The sequence below is a fragment of the Simochromis diagramma genome, unplaced genomic scaffold, assembly GCF_900408965.1.
Source record: "Simochromis diagramma unplaced genomic scaffold, fSimDia1.1 OVJJ01000603.1, whole genome shotgun sequence".
In the NCBI taxonomy this organism is placed as follows: domain Eukaryota; kingdom Metazoa; phylum Chordata; class Actinopteri; order Cichliformes; family Cichlidae; genus Simochromis; species Simochromis diagramma.
Window position 1 is genome coordinate 3,508,852 of NW_024387414.1, and position 22,663 is coordinate 3,531,514.

At 39.8% G+C, this 22,663-nt stretch overlaps 1 protein-coding gene across 1 annotated transcript in view; it reads right to left on the minus strand.

Moving 5' to 3' along the window:
- LOC120720911 (neural-cadherin-like) overlaps positions 1–22,663 on the minus strand; it is a 233,486-nt gene that overhangs the window by 111,681 nt on the left and 99,142 nt on the right. Inside the window, exons 23-24 of the mRNA XM_040010769.1 lie at positions 22,078–22,262; positions 9,466–9,695 (exon numbers count right to left, since the gene is read on the minus strand). Coding sequence (XP_039866703.1) covers positions 9,466–9,695; positions 22,078–22,262 — 415 coding nt within the window. The remainder of the gene's footprint in view (positions 1–9,465; positions 9,696–22,077; positions 22,263–22,663) is intronic.

The window sequence follows — 22,663 nt, forward strand, 5'->3', positions numbered from 1 at the left end:
TATGACTCTCCAGGTTGAGCAATTTGATAAAGTGATGTGAAAGAAAATTAAATGGAAACTGTATGTTGTTTGTATGCTTTTGGATGAGTCGACCTTCACTGGTAAAGCTGACAAAGGTCAACTGAGTTTGTGCACACATTTGTGTGCTCATGAAGAGGGGCGAGCACACACATACAGACATACTGGGGGTAGATGGTACTGAATATGAACGCGGGTCGCTTTATGCTCAATATTCCAGGCTGGCTGGACTTTAGTCAGTGTGAATCGATCGCACTGATTAACCAGGCGGTGCTGCAGGGACTGTAACTTTGATAAGGATTTTGTTTTATGGATCAGTTATACTTCTGACTGATGTCTCATAACATCTGACATTATTAGCAGTAATGTCCTCCCATTCAAAACTCGCTTCTTTCATTTAAACTACCTGTGTCATTAATTTTTGTACTTCATAGCAACTCAGACACAAATGCTTCTCTTCATTGGTTTCTCTCATCTAATGCTGCTGAAGGTATATGCATTCTTACAGCAAATTAATTTGAAAGGAGGCTGGCTGCATGAGAGCTCAATAAAAGGGGCCTATAGATGATCACACACATATATATAGCTATGGATATCTGAATCCCATTTCCTGTGCCCTTGGTCTGTGTCACTGTGCACTGTATCATGACAGACTATTAGCCAAACATGGTTTGGCAACCCTATCTATCTGCCAGGAAATCATATAAGAAATGTAATTTCTATATACAAAATTTGCAAAAGCTCATTTGGTTTGCAGGAAACATTATGCAGGTTTTCAATCAACATGAGGAAATGTTTTTAATTAACCTGTTGGCATGTAGCAAATATATTAAAGCTGAACTTATCAATGGTTCCAGTGTTGTTTTCCTCCAGGCACACTCTCAAATTTTAAGTGTACAATATCCATTTGTATGTTTATGTTGAGCGATGTGCAGCACCTTGTTAAGGCTAAAAAAAAATAGCAGCCTGGCTTTAAAGGAAAACTTTCGAGTGACTCGAGACTCAAGTTGTTATGTATATTTAATTAAACAAGACATACGTATGCAACTTCTGGACACTGGTGGAAGAGCTGTTGGCTCTGTATGCTCAACATTTACAAAAATAGCAGAATGTGTACAATGGTGTACCATATCAGTCATCATATCTTGACAAGATAAACAACTGACATATTCCTCCACTGAAATGAATGTAGTTAGTACAGTAATGAGGATAAAGTAGCTATTGTTTTTTTGTCCTCTCCAAGGTTTCTGTTAGAGTAATAAGTGAAAACAATTTAAGCTTTACAAAATTTTATGTTTCAAGCTGTGCCTTTGATCTCAAAAAATATATCTGAAACACAGCATGCAACTCGGATTGAACAAAACGGCATCTGCTGTGTACTGTGTACCATCGTGACATCGTAATGGAATCCAGCAGGGGCGGACGTTTTTGAGTGTAGCTGCTAAAAAGTTCTAATTGTCTTGAATATTTGCTGGAACTGGAGGGCAAACGTCATCCTTTGCAGTAGACTGAAACGTGACCTGCATAAGAGAACTACATGTGCTGGTTTCTACAGCTTAGATGTTCAAACATTTTTACAAACGGTTAAGATGACATGGTTTGAACTTGGTGGAGAGCGGTATAAATGGAGGTGCGAGACAGAGACTGTATGTTTGTATGTATTCAGTTTAGCAAAAGTGTTTGCGACACACTGAGCGCATAAATCAAATTGTGAGAGGCAGACTATGCCGCAGGGAAAGGAGAGGAAGGGGTACAATGGAGAGGGGAATGCCAGACACAGGGAGTATGAGGAGGAGTAAGATATCTGGGGATAAGGTGCTTTGCGGTGGAGTCAGAGTCATGCTGGCTGTCAGTTGGTTCTTAAAGCAGTGGGTGAGCTGAAAATAACTTTATAATAATTTTTGTCTGCTAGCGTCTTACACAGCCATGTGTGCAGGAAATCACTACATTGGTCTCGTCCTATTCAGCGGCACCAGATGGAGGGCTTTGCTCATTCTAGTATTTCTTGTTACTCTGGCACACCAACAAGGCATTTCAAAATACTCACAAAAGAAGAAGAGATTTGATGTTTCCCTCTCTCTCATCCAATATTTCTTATTTATACATAATGCACAACTTTTTAAACTTCTTTGCAGTTGCAGCGTGCGCCGATCTGTCATTCTTTTTTAAATCATTTTACTTTGAAAGACATTTTATTTTAAAAGAACACTACTGTACTCTCCATTGGAGTTTGCATCCCCAGGAGCCTAAATGGCTGCACAGACATGAGCGTGCTCCATCTTTTGTATCTGGTCTCCATTGAGACATGCACTGAATTTCAAAGGCAGAACAGTGTGTATAGCAAGGAATAAAGGACCAAAGGGATCTATTGTTCCTTGGACTATTGTTCCACTGCATTAAGAAGTTCCCTCAGTCCTCTCCCCTGCCCTCGGGGCCACATTACTATAATGACAACATGAACCTTGGTATCTGAGCACCATACCGATGATTTTTTTAAAAAAGTCAAAAACCAGTGTAGTATCATTAGCAGTCAAGTAGAGCGTGATGGATTGAAAACACTGACGGATAACTTCCATTATGGAGGTAGAGCAAGCAGAAATAGAGAGGGTATAAAGACTTTTTTTTTTTAAAAAACCCTCCTACTTCTGAGGCATTACAGGAGAATTGAGAACATTAATAATAAGAACTGCTTCATCTTCTACACCCCCCCTCCTTTCCCTCTTTCTTTCTCATCCAGCTCCACCCCCTCACAATCTCCCCCACCCTCCCCAATCTCTCCGACTCTCGTTCATCCTCTCTCGCCACGCTTCACATCTCATTCTGATCAATGTCTTCTCCGGAGAACCTGGCTGAATTCAGATGAAAAGCTCCGCGCTCTCCTCACAAATCACACCTGAAAGCCCCGGCTACCTCACCACTTACACATCTTTCTCTCCCTCTCTGCTTTCCTCATCCTGGAAACTTATTAGTACACTTGCAAATCTTTCCATCCTTTGATAGTCACGTGAAACAACAAGAGGTTAAATGAAAAGAACGTGGCTGAGGGCTGAGTGTGGCGAATGACCTGAGCTGACCACCGTGACCACAGCTGGATTCTCACGGTTTTCTCCCTGACAGACACACACATGCAAATCCAAACTAGCTCATCTTTCCCTCCGAGGACACCAGTTCAGCTCTCTGTGCTGTGAAATGCATACAATTCAACGTCTATGGTTCAGGCTCTCTCAAACACACACATGCACACACACAGGTCCCCTACTTCCATTCAGACTTCTGAAACGTGAAATGAGGTCTGACTGAAGCTAGCGACCAGGGGGCATTAGTGTGATATAGTAAAATGTTTGTTTTTTACCACCTCCTTTTCTGCAGTGGTGGAATGCATTTTTTTAATACAACCTTTCCTTTCTATAAATGTAATTTAGAAATACAATATACGATTAAATACAGAAATATAACTGTACACAACAAAGTACAGCTCTGTTTCCTTTTCTCTTTTTGTTGTTTCCCCCCTCTTCCTCTCTTTTGTGCAATAGCCAGAGTACTGAATTACAAGCATATTACACACTGTGTATTTCTGTTAGAGTCAAATTAAGCTGGATTTAAATGGATTTTCCATACTCATGGACCATGAAGTATAATATATTTTCTTTTCCTGGTTGGCCCAGAAATAATCCAGTACAACAGTCAAAATCAGGTCTCACCTTCCCGTGTCCCACATACCAGAAATGATTTGAATTCTTACACAAGGCTGAGGTAAAACTTTGGACACCATAAATGGCATCACACAAAAAAGGGCTTTAAACCAGAAGTGGATTGTTTGGATAAATATACTCATCCCTGGCGTTACAAACTGGGAAGGCTGATGCAGCAAGTCAAGTCCTAGTGCTGAACTGGTTAAAATGTACATGTGTATATCCAACACACTGACATGCTGTTCAGTACATTAGTACGGGAGGCCAAATGCAACATAATTATGCATGTTTATTTGGTCCAAAAGGCTAAGATAGGGTCGAGTATAAGCAAAATAAAATGGAATGCAATAACATTCTGGAATGAAATCTCTGTCATGAAATCATGTTTATAGAAATGTCAAACAAGAGGACAAGATGACCTTGAGCTCAGGAAAGCAACATCTGTTCTAAATGAACCACTAACAACGTTTTTGTATCATTTTTTCTATTTAAATTAACGAGATAGTTTAAAGTAAGGACATAAACCTCATTCTAGAAACATACAGCCTGACCATTAAAAACACTACATTCCCTTTTCATTTCCTTTTCATGTAAATAAGCACAAGTGTAATCACGAAGCTCACCGCCCGTTCACAAAGCAGATGACGAACAACCTGAGATGATGGCTCAGCGGCTTTTCCACATTCAGTCAGTCTACTTCAATCACGCGTGCTTTACAATTTACAGATCACAGTGAAACAAACAAAGACAAAAATACGCTTACGGGCAAAGCATTTTAGAACAAAACAACAGCATTTCTTTCTGATTCACACAAACAGTGGAGATTTAGCATAATGCTTTGCAACATCCCAGCATTTACAGGCACAATAAAAGGTTTTCACAGGACTCGATGTGGTGTGTGAGAAATTAAATACACCTTTCCCCTCTTCTATATGTGGACAGGTATCAGCCTAATCAAACGCAGCTTAATAAGTAATTGTGAATAAGTGTGACCACTTTTATAAAAACAGAAGTCTTTCCAGGAGTGGACGTTCCGATGAATTCACCCCGAGCTCCGACCATGCAACACTAAGCAAGCAGTAAAGCGAAGCTGCTAAACAAGAGTGAGCCAAAATACCTCCACAATGATGTGGATGTGGTATGGGACTACTTTTATAAATAAAGGTTAAATTAAAAATGATCATGAAGGAAAGATGGCAACCACACAACCACATTTATGACATTAGTGAGTTTAATAGAAACATGTAACTAAATAATAACTTCTCGCAATTAGCAAGCGTTGCCCTCTTTACTGAGACAAAGATTTATGATGTTTCAGGAAGCCACTATATAGAAATCAAATGCCTATAGGAAGGTTGACTCCAGTATTTAGCTGTAACTTCTTCACAGTCCATGTGATCAGTACACAAGTTAAAAACAGTTGAAAAGCAATCTGCTGGAGAAAAGTGCAAACACTGAACGCCCTTTTGAGAAACACGCAAGATGTGATCACACCCCGAGGTGTTTTCACGCCTGCTGCGCACAGAGTGGTTAAATTAAACTCTACATTGTTCACAGCGGATCTGGTTCATTTGGATACACGAGAACGGTTCGACCAAACACTTGTGTTGAATTACCAGCTGATTCCAGCCTAAAAATTTGTTCTCGAATCAGGTCCATGTCAGACTCAGTGCTGGCACCTGCACAACAGTATCATGGGCTTTTTGCTTTCAATCTTGATTTCGTTAAGGTTTCAAAAAATATATGAACTGTTTTCTTAAACTATTAAAGGCAAATTTTGACATGAACAGACTGAGTGAAATCTCAGCATGCCACTGTCAATCAGACATTCAGGAGCTAAGTAAAACTGCTAATCACCTCATGAACCTTGTAATGGAGCCTAGTGATAAGGCCAAATATTACTTAATATTCTCTGCTTTTTGTTTTCAGGCTTCTTCCCACAGTCCAAAGACATGCATGTTAATTTAATGGGTGATTCTGAATCGGCTGTGGGTGTGAATGTGAGCTTGAATGATTGTCCGTCTTCCTGTGTTAGCCCTCTGATAGACTGTAGCCCACCTCTCACCCTTTGACAGCTGTGACAGCCTCTGGTCCCCCAGCGACCCTGAATTGGATAAGCAGTTAAGAATGGATGGATTACATAGCACCAACTACCCTCAACAATCTTTTCAGGGAAGAATACACCGTAAGCTCAATACCTTGCAAAAATATGACAACGGAGAAGAAGAAAACCTGTCAAGGATACAACAATCTAATAACTCATTTCTTTGTGAAAACTCCACTGGAAACCTTTTAATTTCACGTTCTAGGGAGAACCTTAGACTCAGATACCAAATGACAATACCAAATAAAAAAAGGTAACAAACAGCTTCATGTCTGACTTTTATAAAGTAAGACAGGACTATGTGTCATCCACATAGCCCTGAGAATGTTGTTGGATTGGATGGTTGTGGAGATGAAGGTTGGTTCAAATACTTCATCTCTGCTATTGAAATCATTTTTTAATTATTATGTCATCAAAACAAAACGTATCAGACACCTTTTTAAAGCATCACTCAGTACAGCTACTCTGTTCGAGTCACCACTCTGTCACTTACTAGTGTGTTGAATAACACAAGCTTTCTGAGCATGTGAACTGCAGAATCTGTTCAAATGCATTTAATATTGGACTGCTAATTATAGCACTGCTTTATGAATCACTGCTGCTTATATCTGTCAGGGAGTGATTGGACTAAACTATAAATTATTAAAAGCAGCAAAGCTTTCATGAACAACAGCAGCCTAAGTTGTTGCTTATAAACAATATGCATGTATTGATTCATATAGTTTCGAATGGGAACGTGTGTTGTTGAGCTACAGCAACTGGGTGGAACCAGATTAAATTTTTTAATGGTGCTTTAGTGGGTAAAAACGTATAACCAACAGGTCACTCATGGGAGGAACCAAATGTTAACTTCACTCAGCATTTTAAATCATATGTCTAACTAATGCCCAACAGATGCTGCCACACCATTTGTATCATCAGCCTTGTCACATATTTATTTCCAGGCTAATGTACGATAAATAAAAAGGGCATCAATCTTATAACCCTGCACTTATAAAAACTGCCAGTCAAAAACATCCTTTACAGACGTGTTGTGCAAAAGAAATTAAGTTGAAGAGTTTGGATGTCAAGGCTGGTGTCTTTCCCTACGAGGTTTGCTTTCACTTTAATGAGACATGATGTAGATGAAAATGACCTAAATCCATCAATTTCTCAGACACGTTTGATGCTCACTTGGCTGTGCCAGCCTGTTTTCTTGTCATGCACAACCACTAATGTGCTGCAGAGTAAATAAATGAAGTTGTCAGTACAAATGAGCATCTGTTTTTACTTGTTACTTGGTTAAGTTCATTTGTGCCAAAAATCGAGATTTCTTTTGCTAGAGAGACCTGAACAAATTACATCAACGCAGACTCAAGAAAATTCATTTACTTAAAACTGTTATTTCCGCTCCACACAAAACCCACCTTAACTTAAACAGGGAGAAATATTTTCAGCTTTCACAATATTTAGGTGCATAGCAGAAACCAGTATTCCCCAGTTATCAGTCTTAATGTGAGTCCAAACTCTCCCTTTATTGGATAATTGCCTCTGACCTCAACTAAGAAAGTTGAATATCTGAACTGATTAGTGAGCATCTGTGTTCTAATAAATAAAAACACAGATATACTGCTGCCAATTAAGACCATTCGTCTTTTTCATTTAACAGGTCGGGGTGATAGCTGCGTAATTAATCAAAATGCACCATATTGGACAGTATTCAGTCATTTAAAGGCGGTACAAGCATAAAGATTAATTTCTTTATCTTTCTGTCTCTAAAATAAGCAAGCATAATATTTTTTTTCCCAGTTTACTATTTTTTGTAATGTTGTCCAATATAGATAGGATTGTGAACACTGTCGCTCTTGGTCTTTAAAAAGGTTCATTTAAAAATGTGCAAAATGAAAAAAAAAAGCCCAAATATTATGGACTCAACTGGAGGTGTGCTGCCCTGAAAAGCAGCTTTCATTTGGGGGAGTACAGTTTTGTGGTGGAGTCAACACATATACAAAGGTATCATCAGCATAAAAATCAGGATTATAAAAATGAATATTACCTATGTACAGACTATCAGTGGGTTAATAATGGTTATGAGGAATTTATGATTGGAACCAGCTGTAGGCAGAAAATCACAACCCACAGAAAGCAGCTTATTTCACTTAAACTGTATGTGGGAAATACAGACAACTGCTGCACTGGGGCTGTTTTTTGTAGGTCAATTGGCCTGTCAGGGCTGCAAAGTGGAGTTGTTTTCAAGCAATAGAGATCACAGCAGAAAGCAGTATTTGGTGAATATTACTGCTGCATGTCAGCACCGCCTACACTGCTGTGGAAGCAGGTGAGACAGGTTCCCCCCATTTATGACAGCTTATTGTTTACAGACAACAACTAGCAGTTTCGATAGGTAGCCTGATGAGCATCACCAAGTCAGAATACACCGTGCTTTCTCTCAGCACCTACATGGCCATCAAGCAGCAATGTTATCATTTTGCTTCCTGGATTGGCAGCTGCTGTACCGTGACAGGTCCTTCTGTCTCAGGGGCACAGTGTGTGCTACAGGTGTCAAATGACACAGCTGTACACAACACAGCCACACTCTGGCATTTGGTGGGTCAGGGGAGGGAAAACCACAGTCAGGTATAGTTACAGAGGCATAGAAGATAAACTATATGTTTTTCTCTCATAAAGGCTTTGAGCATAGAAATCAGGTCAAATGTGTTTTTCCAAAGCAGGAGACAAGTGTGCCGACTTCGGTGATGCTTTAAATACATTTTGTGCAAAGTCTCTCCAGTTACACCGCCAGCAAGGTGGAAACATACAAAAGTACAGAAAATTACGTGTGTTTTTGAACTGGGTGTGTCAGTTATGCTGGCATTTTGGAAATGAATAAGAAGTCAGTGCTAATTAGGGCTAATTAGCTAACATTTGCTAGCTATCTAATGTTGACCTGGATATATTTCCAGTTCCAGGCACAGTAAGAATACTAGGTCTAAGCAGTGATATTTTGGTTATCTTAACACAATATGTTATTATATAAACCTAATCTAAACTAAACCCGATGACAGATCAGTGGTGTGGAGATCTGGTGACAGCACCTGTGCGACAGGCTTAGGGGGAGTGTTTTATATGCAGTACTGTACTTTAGGTAGCTGGTTGTTTTGTTAGTCACCATCTGCGGCTCCGGGTGAATTCATCTGACAAATCTGACACACCACTTGTTTTATCTCTGCTGCAGTTAGGTTGGTTGGTTGGTTTCTTTGTATTGTCTAGAATTGTGACTGTCAGGCCCGCATCATGCATCCAGCAAACTGAGGAAACGTCACAGATTTTGACTGCTACCTGATATGTTAGATTTTAATGTAGACGTCAGCCAAAACACTGCCAGAGGCAAAACTTGTGCTTGCAACCAACAACTGCAGCCATACAGTGAGAGAGCACAGCCCAATTTTGGGAGGCTTACTCACGTGCATGTGAGATGTCAGAGTGTCTTACCCTTCAAGTGGCGTTGCAGTGCACTTGCTCACTGACGTACACTTGGTTAGATTACCTGAGCGCCATTCGAGAGGTTGTGTTGTCAACAGATCGGCCAATAATCAGGCTGAGTGGCCTTTATTATGAGAAAACTGAGTGTCAGTGTCGAGAAAAGCCTAAAATAGACAAAGAATAACCTACCTTTTGCTTGTGAGCGGCCAGGTAACCATGCATTTTCTCGGGCTGAAGGAAAGATGGGCCACTATGCACAGCAAAGCGAACATCCAGCATTCGCTCCTTCACGTCCATGAGGCTAAAGATGTTGACATCATCAGGTGGGACCGAGAGCATCTCAGACAGGAAGTCCACCAGCAGCTCGTAGCGGCTCCGCTGCTTCCCCCTCAGTTCAATGAACTCCTTCGCTGTGATGTCTGAGCAATACATACATACACACACAGAGAATTGGAACTGTAAGTGGCCTCATTATTTCCGCCCCTGCTCAAGGATAAATCCAATTATTTTCAAACTGCTAAAGTAAAAAATAGTCCACAGCACTCCAGACTAGAGCTATGATGATAAATTATTTCAAAAGGCTTACTGTATCTGATAAAATCACTTGTTTGTAAGTTATTTTGCGTCTGTTTTCCTGTGTGTTTGTTTCAGTGCGCCTGCAGTATGTTTGTTGGTGAAGAAAGAGCTCAGGAGTTCGATTTCAGTTCCTGTCAATAAACGGATTTGCTCATTTTGTATTCGGTTCTAATCATAAAATGCTGTGAACTTTTGAGGGAAAAATGTTACTCTTCTTTTGCTTCTCAGTGCCAGTCTGACTCCAGTTGTTCAAAATGTAAAAATTACCCCAAAGACTCGTACAAATGTTCAAAGACTGGACAGGCGATCCTAGCAGATTATTCCACCGACACAGACGTTTAGTCTGTCAGGTAGGAGCATTAACCTGGCCAACACAGTGAATATCTGGGCAGCAGTAACCAAATCTCTGGCAGTAGATGGCCCTGCAACTCCCATGAGACACCACTTATCATCAGATTTTGGATCAAAACAATCATGAATAATAACCAGAAGCTGGCACTGTGTATATGCAAATAATTGAAGGAGTGGCACGGACAATTTTGCCTTTATAGAGATTAAATGAGCACCGCATTTAAAGCTTCCCATACAGCATTATAATTGGGAAAGTTGAAGTTAAAATTATTTGTTTTTTAATGTTAACACCCAGGTGTTGTTGTACGCACCTGCAAAAAGCAGTCAGCATTAGTCAGTGAGAATTCAGCAGAGTACCAATGTTATCCAACAGTACAGAATAAAATTATCTCTGCAGAATTTTCAGTGTACAGGAATTCACTGCGACTAATTGATAATGGATGGAAAGAACAACAAATGCAGTAGAAAGTCAAGAAATAATTCGACACACAGACTAAAAAAAGCCCAGATTGGTATCAGTTTAGCTTGTTCCAACCAGCCTTAACAGCCAAATCATATCCACAGCCAAACAAACCAGCAGACGAACAACAGCAACTTTATGGATTAGTTCTTATATAGCGCTTTTCTACTCTGTTTGAGCCTCATTCACCTATTCATACAAGCACTTCTACACTTCAGTGCACTCTATCAAACATTCACATATATTATTCACAATCCAGTGAACCTTCAACATTCAAAATGAGACCAAGAAAGTAACAGCTAAAATATGACTTACAAAATATACTTTGGCAGCCAGTGTGCAGCCAATTAAAGTCTGTGTGTAGAAAAACACTGGATATTGATAACAGACAATACACAAATTAATACAGAGCTAGAATAAGCAAAATATACTTTTTGAAGGTTATGGACAGATCCTATGTGTCAGGACTGAAATCAACAAAATGAAAATCTTGTGTTAAATAACTTGAATTTTTTGCTCCACTGAGCTAAACTCTAACTCAGATCCATGTTCATACCAATGTTCTATTCAAAATATGGACAGTTTTTATGCATCTAAACACTTGTGATGTTTTATAAAGTAATAACCTCATCCTGTACGTAGAGAAAGAGCAGATCAACAATGAACAATGATGGGAATGATGAGGTTCATGGAGCCCACAGGTTTAAAGGATGCTGCAAATGCCTGAGAAACACAGCTTAGACAGCTTGGATGAAATAAAGGAGTAAAAGAGTCAGAGAGATAGCTCCGTGTGGCACTCCTGCTGGGTAGATAACAACTTTCTGTTCTCTTTTTGAACTTTTTATTTCCATTCATCAAGTGAAATCAGACCGTCCAACCAATCACGTCTCTTTTTCACACACACAGCATAAGTGCAACAGAGTGTAATGTCCATATTTAGCTCCGTAGTCACATGACATGAGAGAAATGAAACCTAAACAAACAAATTATGGCATTCAACAATCCTAACAACACTAGCACCAAAAACAGAAGAGGAAAAAAATATTCTCAAATGAGGAAACAAGAGACAACTGGGACCCATTTTATTGAGAATATATCCAGTTTTAGTTGTTATCTCGTAGTATGCTGTCCATGCAGCAAACCTTCTTAACCTTCTCCCTCCATCGATCCACTGTGGGAGGCTGCGGCCGCATCCATGAGATTGTGATCATCTTCTTATCAACTAATAAAAAGACTCTCAGTAGGAATATCCTATTGTCGCCTTTTAATCCTTCTGGCAGTTGGCCCATTACATACAGAGTAAGATGGTTTAAGGACACTTCTCTTTATGAATTCATTTTGTATATGTTGGCAGTAGTCTGATAGTTTTGTGTGTGTTCTCTTACCAAGCCACAGTCCCTCCACCACTGACCTGAGATGTTCACAAATGTGTGATGTGTGACAAGGGCTTGGAGCGGGTGGGGGGTGTTAATGGTAACAAATTGCTTCATATTTTAATGGCACGGCATGCAGCTTGACCCATTTTTTGCCTTTCTCTACAGCTGAAAAATAATGTGGTGGACGATCATATTTATTATATTTGTGCTGAAGCTGCTCAAAGAACACCAGGTCTTCTGCTTCAAACATCTGGTCCAAGAGTATCGAGCTGTTTTATTCCCACTTTCTAAACCCTGCTTCTAGTCGGGAGGGAATAAAGTGAGAGTTATGTGCAATCCTCACCTGCTGGAAGCTGAAGTTGAGAATCTTAGTTTTTTCTCACAGTGGGGATGTTTTTTTTACCTTGTCATGAATTATTTCCTCTCCCGATATCTTCACTCTTGAATGGGATTATATCCAAAATATGTGGAGCCCTCACTCTTTTCCATCCTGACCCAGTTGGTTTCGTTATCTTGAGATATTCATGTAACCACTGACTTGAGCTGGGCTGCCCAATTTTTTTTTTCTCAGGTATTCAAATTCAATTCCAGTTTGTTTGTTTTTTTTCTAAATGACTTTAGATAGTCATTTATTTATTATTTTAAATGTAGGTCAGATAAAGACCGAAACAAAACGAGTAATCTAGGTAATCCATTCATGTGTACCGTTTCTACTTGTCCCACATGTTTTTAGGCTGGCTTTTATTTCACCCATCAGCTTTCGATAGTTAGCTTTGAAACATGTCAGAGGTTATGACGATCCCTATCTGAACTCACGATGACACCAGAAATCTAAATGTAGGCCAGTGTCCCACCAACATCAGTGTCTGAGATTTCGATTGACTGATCCGATAACCTTTCTAAGTTAGGGAATAGGGATCATCATTTACAGCTTTAATGTTGTAATTCTGCCATATTTAATTTAGGTTTAATATTTAAAGCAGAGAACTGGAGTCGACCACCTTGGCTGACCCCTCTCTGAACAACAACCCTTCCCTTTGACATGTGAGTCTGACGTTATACGTATAACCATTATCCAGTCCACATTCCCATAACAGTCAAGGTTTTGTACAAAAACTCTTGATATGTCAGCCACCGTGTTCTCCAAGCTTAGTCGAGTATCTTTTCTTCAGCTCTGTAGTCAGAAATATCTCACTGTAATGGATCTTGGAGGGGCAAAGTGCTTCAGCTTCGTGGTTTGGGATGTGAGACCTGTTTTGACACTGGTCTACATCCTCCATTAGTTCGAGTGATGTGAGCAGGAGGTTTGTTAAGAGATCACTCATTTCATTCTCATATTCCCCGTCTTCTTTCACAGCGTGTGTAGGTTGTCCCATCTTGATCTTGACTCCAGGTCATCATACTTGACCCATAACTTCTCTTATCTGTGTCCTAAATAACAAACAGCTCTTACATGTTGGAGTATTTTGTCCTCTACTTCACTCAGTCTCTGTTCAATATTCACAACTTCTTGTTCTAGTTTTGTTGTACACTCCAGTACACTCCACATCGCATAGAGTGGCTTCCACCCTCAATAAAGTGGCCTCTGTGTCTAGGGAGGCCTGAGTGTGCTCTTTCATGAGCTGTGCAACTCAGTTAGCACAGCAGCCATGTTTTCTTCAATCCATGTCTCACCGGTGTCCATTTGGTCTTGTTTATCATCCTTTTCTTGTGGCTTTGCTTTCTTTTCCCGCCTGTTTGGTTTGAGCAGACATGGTAGGTTTTCTCAAAGGCAGTTTGCATTAATTGTTTGGCTGTTTGTTGAAAGGTTTCTCTCCCACAGCAGGAGAATCAGGCTGCTTCTCCTAGCATGACATCCCAGAAGTCCTTTTGTTAACAATTTTCTAATCTAGCAGATTCGGATTATAACTAATAATAATAATAATAGTAATAGTCACCAAAATGTGATGGGTTTGGGCTGTTTGGTTACACAAAACTCAAGGCTTTGGTTAGTTTAGATTACTTTGAAATATTACCACATGAAATAGCTTTTAAATGTAAAGGCCGTTTCATATATGTAATCTCAGTCAGTCTCAATGTGTTTAACCTTTACTAATGGAATTTCAGCTTAAGATCTCAGAGAACTGCAAAAATATATTTCAGACTTTGGTTAACTCTTAGATCAAGTGGGTATTTTCCAGAGAATTTTGAGCTTAAGAAGGCAAATGCTTAAAAGGAAGGAATATCTTTGAGGCCAGAGTCTAAGCAGGTAGAGCTGTTAACAAAAACATTTCAATTGTGCAAGTTAACATGTAGATGGGAGCCAATACACAAAGGACCAGGACTAACAAACTGCTCTACGTAAGAAAACCCAAACTAATTTCATTGTTATCAGCACTACGAGACTCAAAGTTCATCTCACAGAGAACGAAGTAAAAGAACGCACACACACACACATATATATAAAAAGGGGTGGGCAGGGTGATTAGGTTTGTGAGCGTAGAGAAGGAGACAGAGCCTAGGCATTAAGAGACAAGACAGGGGGCTCAGAATGGGCTCAGCGGATACAACGTGAGGGATCGAGGCTAATGTCAGCTCCCATCAGTCAGTCCAGAGGGAGAAACAAGGACACAGGCAGACAGAGAGACAGTCAGGAGGGATAGGGGCTGGCGGGGGGAGAGGGTAGTAACTCCTAACGCAGTGTGGCAGCCTTTGCACCTGGCTTTGATCCAACCTCACAACTGACTTCTGCTTTCTCCTTCCCAGAGGCTTCATTGGAGGCGGTGCACAGATGCCCTCCTGCCTCAAGGCTTGTGATTTTACACAAATAAATGGTAAATGGACTGCGTTTATATGGCACTATCCTAGTCTTATCAACCACTCAAAGCGCTTTGCACTACATGCCACATTCGCGCACACACACACTCACACAGTTTATTCTATCACATATTTGGCTGGATCTGAGGCGTTTATACGAGATTCAGTATCTCGCCCAAGGACACTTTGATATGCGGGGAGGGAGCCAGACGCTCTAACTTCTGAGCCACAGCTGTCCCTTAAATAGACACAAAAGGGCCAAATACTTACTTTATATGATGAAGTTTTATATGAATAACTGAGACAAAAGAGTGAGAACTAACTGTGGCTTTGTCTTTTTTGCAGTCCTTCAGAAGAGGTCAAACAAATGAGGATTTTCTGAAGCCCTCATGATTACTTGTAAGATTCCAAGAATGTTTTCTTTAACAAAATGCTTTGATAAAGCAAAACACCAAGGAGAGGCTGGTGGCATTGTATCTTCCATAAAAGACAAATGCTGTAAATGTTTTGGAAATCCTGATTAAATCTAGTAATTATATAAAAACACACCACTTTTTATATAATTACTAGATTTACCGGTTTTTCTTTCAAACATAATAACACACAAAGTATTAATAAGGACAAAAAAAGCATATTGTTATTTAAGCACATTTAAACATAATTCTTTGTTGGCTTCATTGTACTCAAAGTCATTATTTGTCTTTATCATAGCCACTGAAATACACGATTAACTTCAAGCTCTCATACCGTATATGAAAAATCAAAACTTCTTGTGGATGACTGACAAAAAGTTCAAATGATTTCATGAATTCTAAACCAGTTTCAGTTCAGGACTCCTTTCAGTGATTAGAGGAGCAGCTGAAGGGAACAGAAGGTAAACTTTCACACTATCTTTCCCAGGATCAGAACAACAAGGTTGAGTTTAATCTCTAGCAAGCCAGACTTTTCCATTTGACCACAAGATTACAGTGCGCGGCTTATCCGACTGACCTATGGGAAGAAAATAACAATCTCCGTTATCAAATGACTATATGATGAACAATCAGCAGAGAAATGTTTGCCGCTTCCTGCTCAAACATCAGACAAAGCATGCAATTGACTGAACAGAGCTTCCTCTCACAGCTGATGCTTTGAAGCATCAGCTAGATCCTTGTTTCGACTGTGCTCTTGGTTAATTGATGAGAAAGGCTGAAATCAGAGGTGGAGTAATCCTCTTTTCATTTTAGGGAACCTATGTGTGACGCAGGTCTAGTTTTCTGGGAAGCGAGACTCTTGAAGTATGTAAGAATTAATAATAGCAGCAAGCAGCCACAGCCGCTGCGGAGTACATGCTGACAGGGCTTATTAAGGTGCTGCAGATATGTCTGAAGCCTGATGTATAGTCCTGTGTTGAGCTGCCATACAGCCCATGCCATAGTGGGCAACGTCACTGCATTTATACTTGTATACTGGTGTGTATGTATGGTGCTGTACAGTGTGCACTTTTCTGGGAACGTGCTGATTAGGGCTGCAGTGTAGTGTGCAAATTTATTACCTATAATATACAGTTTTCCTGTCTTATAAGAAACGTAATAAATGTTCAGCTTAAAAGTAAAATAAAATAGATAATGATTCAGAATAACGACCAAAATAAACACACAAATGCATTTCAGAATGCTGAGTGGTGAGACTTGCTTCGAAAAGGATTTTCATTCCACTCACTGCCTGGTAAATGCCCAAGGGTCACATTTACTAAGCGGTGCAAAATAGCGTGTGAGTGCAATCCCCAAATAGTTTCATGGTGATTGACAAAAGTTTTGTGTTCTAAACAAAGGTGCAGTCAGTTCATTCCAATGACATGTCAAATCTGCCAAGAATCCCGCAATTTAGCACGAGGTTGAAAACTAAGAGATGATATTTAGATATTCTGGCAGAAAGAGTTGTTATAATAGAAACAGGCTTCAATGTAGGACTGTAAGATCTATGACAATATTTGGACATTGGGCTCTGTAGCATTCTTGTATTAGGACAACATATATCCTTCAAGGGACAAAACAAATTGGAAATGTCTGACAGACAAACGTTTATTTCTATACTCTGAGTGAGCACAGCTTTTGCGCTGTCCATGGTCCTGAAATTATAAGCATTTTATTAATTTAACATTCTGCTGTTTATTTAAGTGTAACAAAACTTTATTAAGGAGAAATATCTTTGAGATTATAAATGTAAATGGATTGATCAGACAGGTTTGATGATAACAAACAAAAAACAACAACCTCAAACTATTTCAATACCTAACAGGGCTGCTATTTAGACTTCCTATGCCTGATGTCCATCCAGGGCCTGAATTTTTTTTTCAGGGTCCAACGTCAACATTTTCTCTCTGTTGTTTAGCCATCTTGCTCTGAATGTCATCGTACAGGCTGTGAAATTCCTGTCACAGAAGCCACAGTATGTTGAGAAGAACACGATGCCAAAAAAACGAAGATTTGGATGTTTCTTGCTACTGCTATTGCATGGCTCCTTTTGGTTGGAGCTTCCAGGTCATTCCTGACTTCACTGAGCAAACTTGCAATTAGATGGCTTGGTAATCTCTACATTTCTATCACATCTCTGTCTGGCATTCCAAATAAATTGACCCGAGTGGAGAAATGCCTCTTCAAGCACACACATCTAAATCTCTGCTATGCCTCCCCCGTTTTTTTAAGGGCGGTAAATGCCGGTGCAATTAGTAAAACATTTTGCAAATGTTAGTGAAGCAATTTGCTAGATTGATTTAAATATTTTCCTCCCTTTATTTTGCATCTATATATGCATATGCAAGAGGGTCAGTTGCAACTATCTCTCACGTGCAATCATCTCACTACACTCTGTCTGAATCGACTGTACTTTTTCTTCATTTTTCATCTTTAAATGCTAAACATCTAAACACTTAATGTGTAATAGCATTTTCAGTTTTTAAATTTAAATTCTTCCAGCATAAGTAGAGCCAATCTAATGACATCAGGTTTATCAGCTCTTCAGACCCTTTAATTGGGAAAAAAAAAGTCATGAGTTAATTCAGAAAATGGATGTGGAAGTGTTGTTAGCGTAACAGCCTGCTGTATGAGACCTCGTCACCTTCCCTATCCTACTTATCTGGTTCATTAAACAGAAAATGCACTTTCATGATTGAATTTTAGTTATTTTTTCGTGGAACAACAACCTCCATTCACTGGGGCAGCATTAGATGACTACAGTGTGATCAGTGAAGGAAGTCTCCAGAATCTCACATATAATAACAAAATAATATATCTTCCCAATTTCTGCATATTGATCCCACAATACAGGCACCCTGGAGCGTAGACAGACGTGAGAAGAGAGAGAGCGAGGACTTTCGCACTTCTCAACAACGCATCTGCCACAGGACAACTCTCCTGGCAGGAATAGTTTATAAAGTCCTCATGTTTGGAAAACTGCATCAGCTGGTTTTAAGCAGTTACTCATCGTGTGTTTCGCACTCTGCTCCCCCCTGAGCACCGTGCATTTTACTCTCTGCTTGTGTTATGTGGACATTTCAAGGACTTTTTGTTTACTACATTTTTTACCTTTCCATCAATATTGAGAAATGGAGCAGGGGGACTGAGAGGGAGCCTTAATCTCAGCAAGGCAGATTTAACTAGTCCTTTCTTTGTGCACCCTTATTGAATTCCACATTTGTTCTTGAAATGGGATTTAAAATGTCAAGGAGGGTGTAAGTAATGCTATAAGTAGAATATTTTCATAATCCTTGAGACTGTGAATCAATGAGAGTGTTTACTTCAAAGCGCCAAAAAAAACCTGGAAATTACTGTTGCATATCCTACACACACACACGCGCGCGCACACACCTGTGTTGCCAGTGTGCAGTCTGCAACTCGAGATGATCTCAGAGTCATTAATCCCTGTATTACATTTTGTTATGAAACCACTAACTTGCATGTTTCGTGAGTTTGCTCCTTGCTGAACTGCAGGTTAAAAGCATTTGAGTAGTTTTGACAGAGTATTCAGAGTGGTGTTTGACACTGGTGCTCTCTGGCTCTCAATTCAAGTCCCTATGATAGAACCAGGGTCTATTAAATCAATGCACTCTACAGCTAAGAGCCCTTTGATGACAGTGGAACCATTTAAAAATCTTCAGTGAAGGCGCACCCTACAGGGAGAAGTTGCTGACAAATCTAAGTGTATTTTTCTAAATTAAACGAGTGAAAATTACAAAAACAAATAACTACATGGAGACTTTAATTGTGCAATTATTTCATTTCAGTTTCCATTATTCATCTTAAAAAACACACAGTCTACGTTTCTACAAATATTGGAATGCGTGTGCCAGCTGTTCTCCACCGTGCCTTCTCTGTGCACATTAATTTATCTCAACCTTCTTTTAGAATGAGAAGAAAATCCTTTTATGCTCGACTCTCGCTTCCACACTTTTCTTCCTTCTCTCCCTCTGCTCTCCTCTCATCTTCGGAGAGCATCCGCTGGCCTCTCTGTCTGCTTCTATTTCAATATCTCGGAAATCATAAAAATCCTTCAGCCATGTCCCATTTCTCTAAAGCGAATTTAATTCTGAGCAGACAGCCGATGTGCCGTACATCAGGTAATGATGGATGCTGCTGAACATGTGAAGAGAATGTGCTGGCTGAGCAAAACCTCGACTAATTATTTTACCAGCATAAGTAATGGAAATAGGCTTCTCTGTGCGAGCACTGACAACAACTGAGATCCCACGAGTCAGACGAGAGGAATTAATAATGGGCGTAATCTTTCACTTAAAAAAAACATCTTTACCTTGGAGCGTTGGAATTTTTGGAAACACTGGAAACAAACAGTAATCAGCCTGCATTCATTTTGTATGCCTGGAGATGAGTCTACAAATAATGAGCATATTCCCCAAAATATTATTTAGTTGGTATTAGTATAGGTTTTACCTGTTACTGTAGGTAATGTAGAGTGTGACTGTCACAGACCATCAATCAGAGCGAGAAAGAATGCAGGCTGATGACAAGTACGAAGATGGAAATGTGAGCTTGGTAGGTCATAACGAAATGTGTCACGTACTTTGATATGTTGTAACAAAACTGATGCAACTTAGTGGAAAATTAAAAACCCCAAAGCTCAAGTGTAAATTAGTCAAGTACAGGTTTTTGCAGACTCAGAAGCATATGGATTTATAGTCTCTTTAGGGGGAGATCAAGTTAATACTCTCCAGGGTATAATGTTCACAGCTCTAACTTAATTGTGATTTACAGCATTCTGCACACATTGTCTCATCTTCACTGAATTTATTCAAGACAGGAAGTATGGTGCTGGACTGGGACTTAGATAGCACCTTTCTACTCTGCTGAGCACTCAAAGCTCTTTCTACTGCAGGTCTCATTCACGCAGTTACACACATTCATACACATTCATACATTGTAGGGCTGCCACAAAAGATTATTTTGATAGTCGACTAGTCACCGATTATTTTTGCGATTAGTCGACTAATCAGATCATCATCCATTGGACGTAAAACGTACAGCTTATTGCACCAGCAGCATCTGCTCTTATATAACTATCATTATCTTACAGCTTTAAGCGTTTAAGGTTTGTGCTAACTAAAAATAAAGACAAGATGATAGTTTATTAAATTTGAATGAAATTTGCAGATTGTTTCGGTGAAGTTTAATAAACTCCTTGCTATCTAAAATATAACAGGACACCGGAGTAAATTCTCCAGCATCTCACACTTCTGATAATCAGCTGTCTGCTTGACGTTTATTCAGCTGTGTAAAAACTATAACTTTAATCTCAACCAAACCGATTTACTCAGGAACAAATAAAATACTAAAAAAAGGCAAACAATAACATTTTGAAGTTATCTAAGTGACTCATATATGTTTAACCTGAGTAGCGAAAGACGGCGGTGGGTTTGAAAACGATTTGCTGGGAGTCCGGTGTTCTCACGGCTCTAGTGAGCCTAGCCCCTGGCTAGCTATCGAGCTAGTGGGTAACAGACGTCTCCGAAAACGTCAGAGCGCTTTTGAAAATATGTGGTGTCTTGATAAACTGAGCAGATATTTGAGGTTTACACAGCTACATTCTTTGAAAATATGTTAAACGTTTATTTTGTGACCCAGAAAGAATAATAAGAGTAATATTAAAACTAACTAGCTGCCGCCATTGTTGACAACTGAGCTGGGCTGCGCTATGAATTCTGGGACAGAGCTGCTTCTTCTTCTTCTTCGGGGTTTAACGGCAGCTGGCATCCTTGTACATGCAGTGCTGCCATCTTCTGTTTCAGTCCGTTATTACACTCTTAAATCCTACTACTTATTCCTGCGTCTTTTGGGATCTTACAAAGCTTCAAATGACGCTTTAACTATTAAATCACTCGTTGACGATTTTGACAGTCGACGTAATCGTGACTAGTCGACTAATCGTGGCAGCCCTAATACATTGCTTCTATGCCTAAGTGCTTTCTAACATTCACACACACTCGCTCTTCAATGGATGCATTGGGAGCAACTCAGGGTTCAGTATCCAGCACAAAGATACTTCAGCATGTGGATTGGAGGAGTCGAGGACTGATCCCCTGACTTTCTGATCGGTAAATAAGTTGCTGTACCAAGCCGAAAGATGCATATTTACTGTTTTATATACTGCATAATTAGTGAACTATTAGCTCCAGAGACAGTGACAGAAGTCATTTGTACCTTACAAATAACAAAAAACCCATAGATATTTAAATATCTGGTCATTACAAGATTTATTTGACCAACAGCACCAATCCAACAAACTTTTTTATCTTCAGGCCACAGTTACATTAATTAAAAACCAGATAAAAGACAACATATAGAGTTTGTGGCTGGAGTAAGTGGGGAACTTGATCCCCCAACATTCCAAATGGTGGACAACTCACTCTATCTCATGAGTCACAGCCATTACCAAAGTCTAACATGTTTGCCTAATCCTAGCAAATCAATCCACACCCCTAACCTAAACAAGCTGATTAGAGAATTAAAGCATGCAATAAATTTGTACCTGAGAATTTCATCTTTTATTTCTCAAACAAATGTACTGAATATGATACAAAAACACATGTTCTTGCTTTGGCTACATGGTAGGTTGGTAGATCTTTTTTCCTTTTACAATATGTTTTGGTCAGAAAGTTACTTTCAGACACTACGAGAACTAGTGAACTACTCATTTGGAGGCTCAGACAGCAGGGAGCATGTTCACGTGTCACTGCAGAGTTAATCTTACCTGCCAGGCGAAGTGACCCCGAGTTGTAGATGGCGTCATCTCGGAGTTCCCTCACGTGTACGGTAACAGTGGAGACAGCATCTGGCCAAATTCCATCTGACACACGAACCTGGAACTGGTAGGTGCCTGGTGGGGCGTTCTCTTTGATGATCAGGAAACCAGTTCGCTTGTTCAGAATAAAGTAACTGATGGAAAGAAATAAAACACAAGCACCCAAATCAGAAAAGGAACCCATTCAGATGCTTTTCTGCCATTTCACATAAGACGAGCGCTCAACAGGGGTGATGAAGTTTGTCACCCTCATTTAACTGCACATTGAAACCTGTCTTTCATGTATTCAGCCAACATCCCTCAAAAGCAAGCTGCTAACCGGTGCAGTTAAATAAGAAGTAATTACTAGTAATATAATGCATTCTGTGAAGGTGGAGGTCATTCAAGTAGCTAACAAATGCACCAACCTCCTAGCTACAGCTGAGACAATCACCTAAGACTGAATGATGTGTTTGCAGCATTACATTTCAGTGCAGGTAAACACGGTGCATTGACTGCGCTACACAGTCTCAACTATTCTCTAATGGCTTAGAGT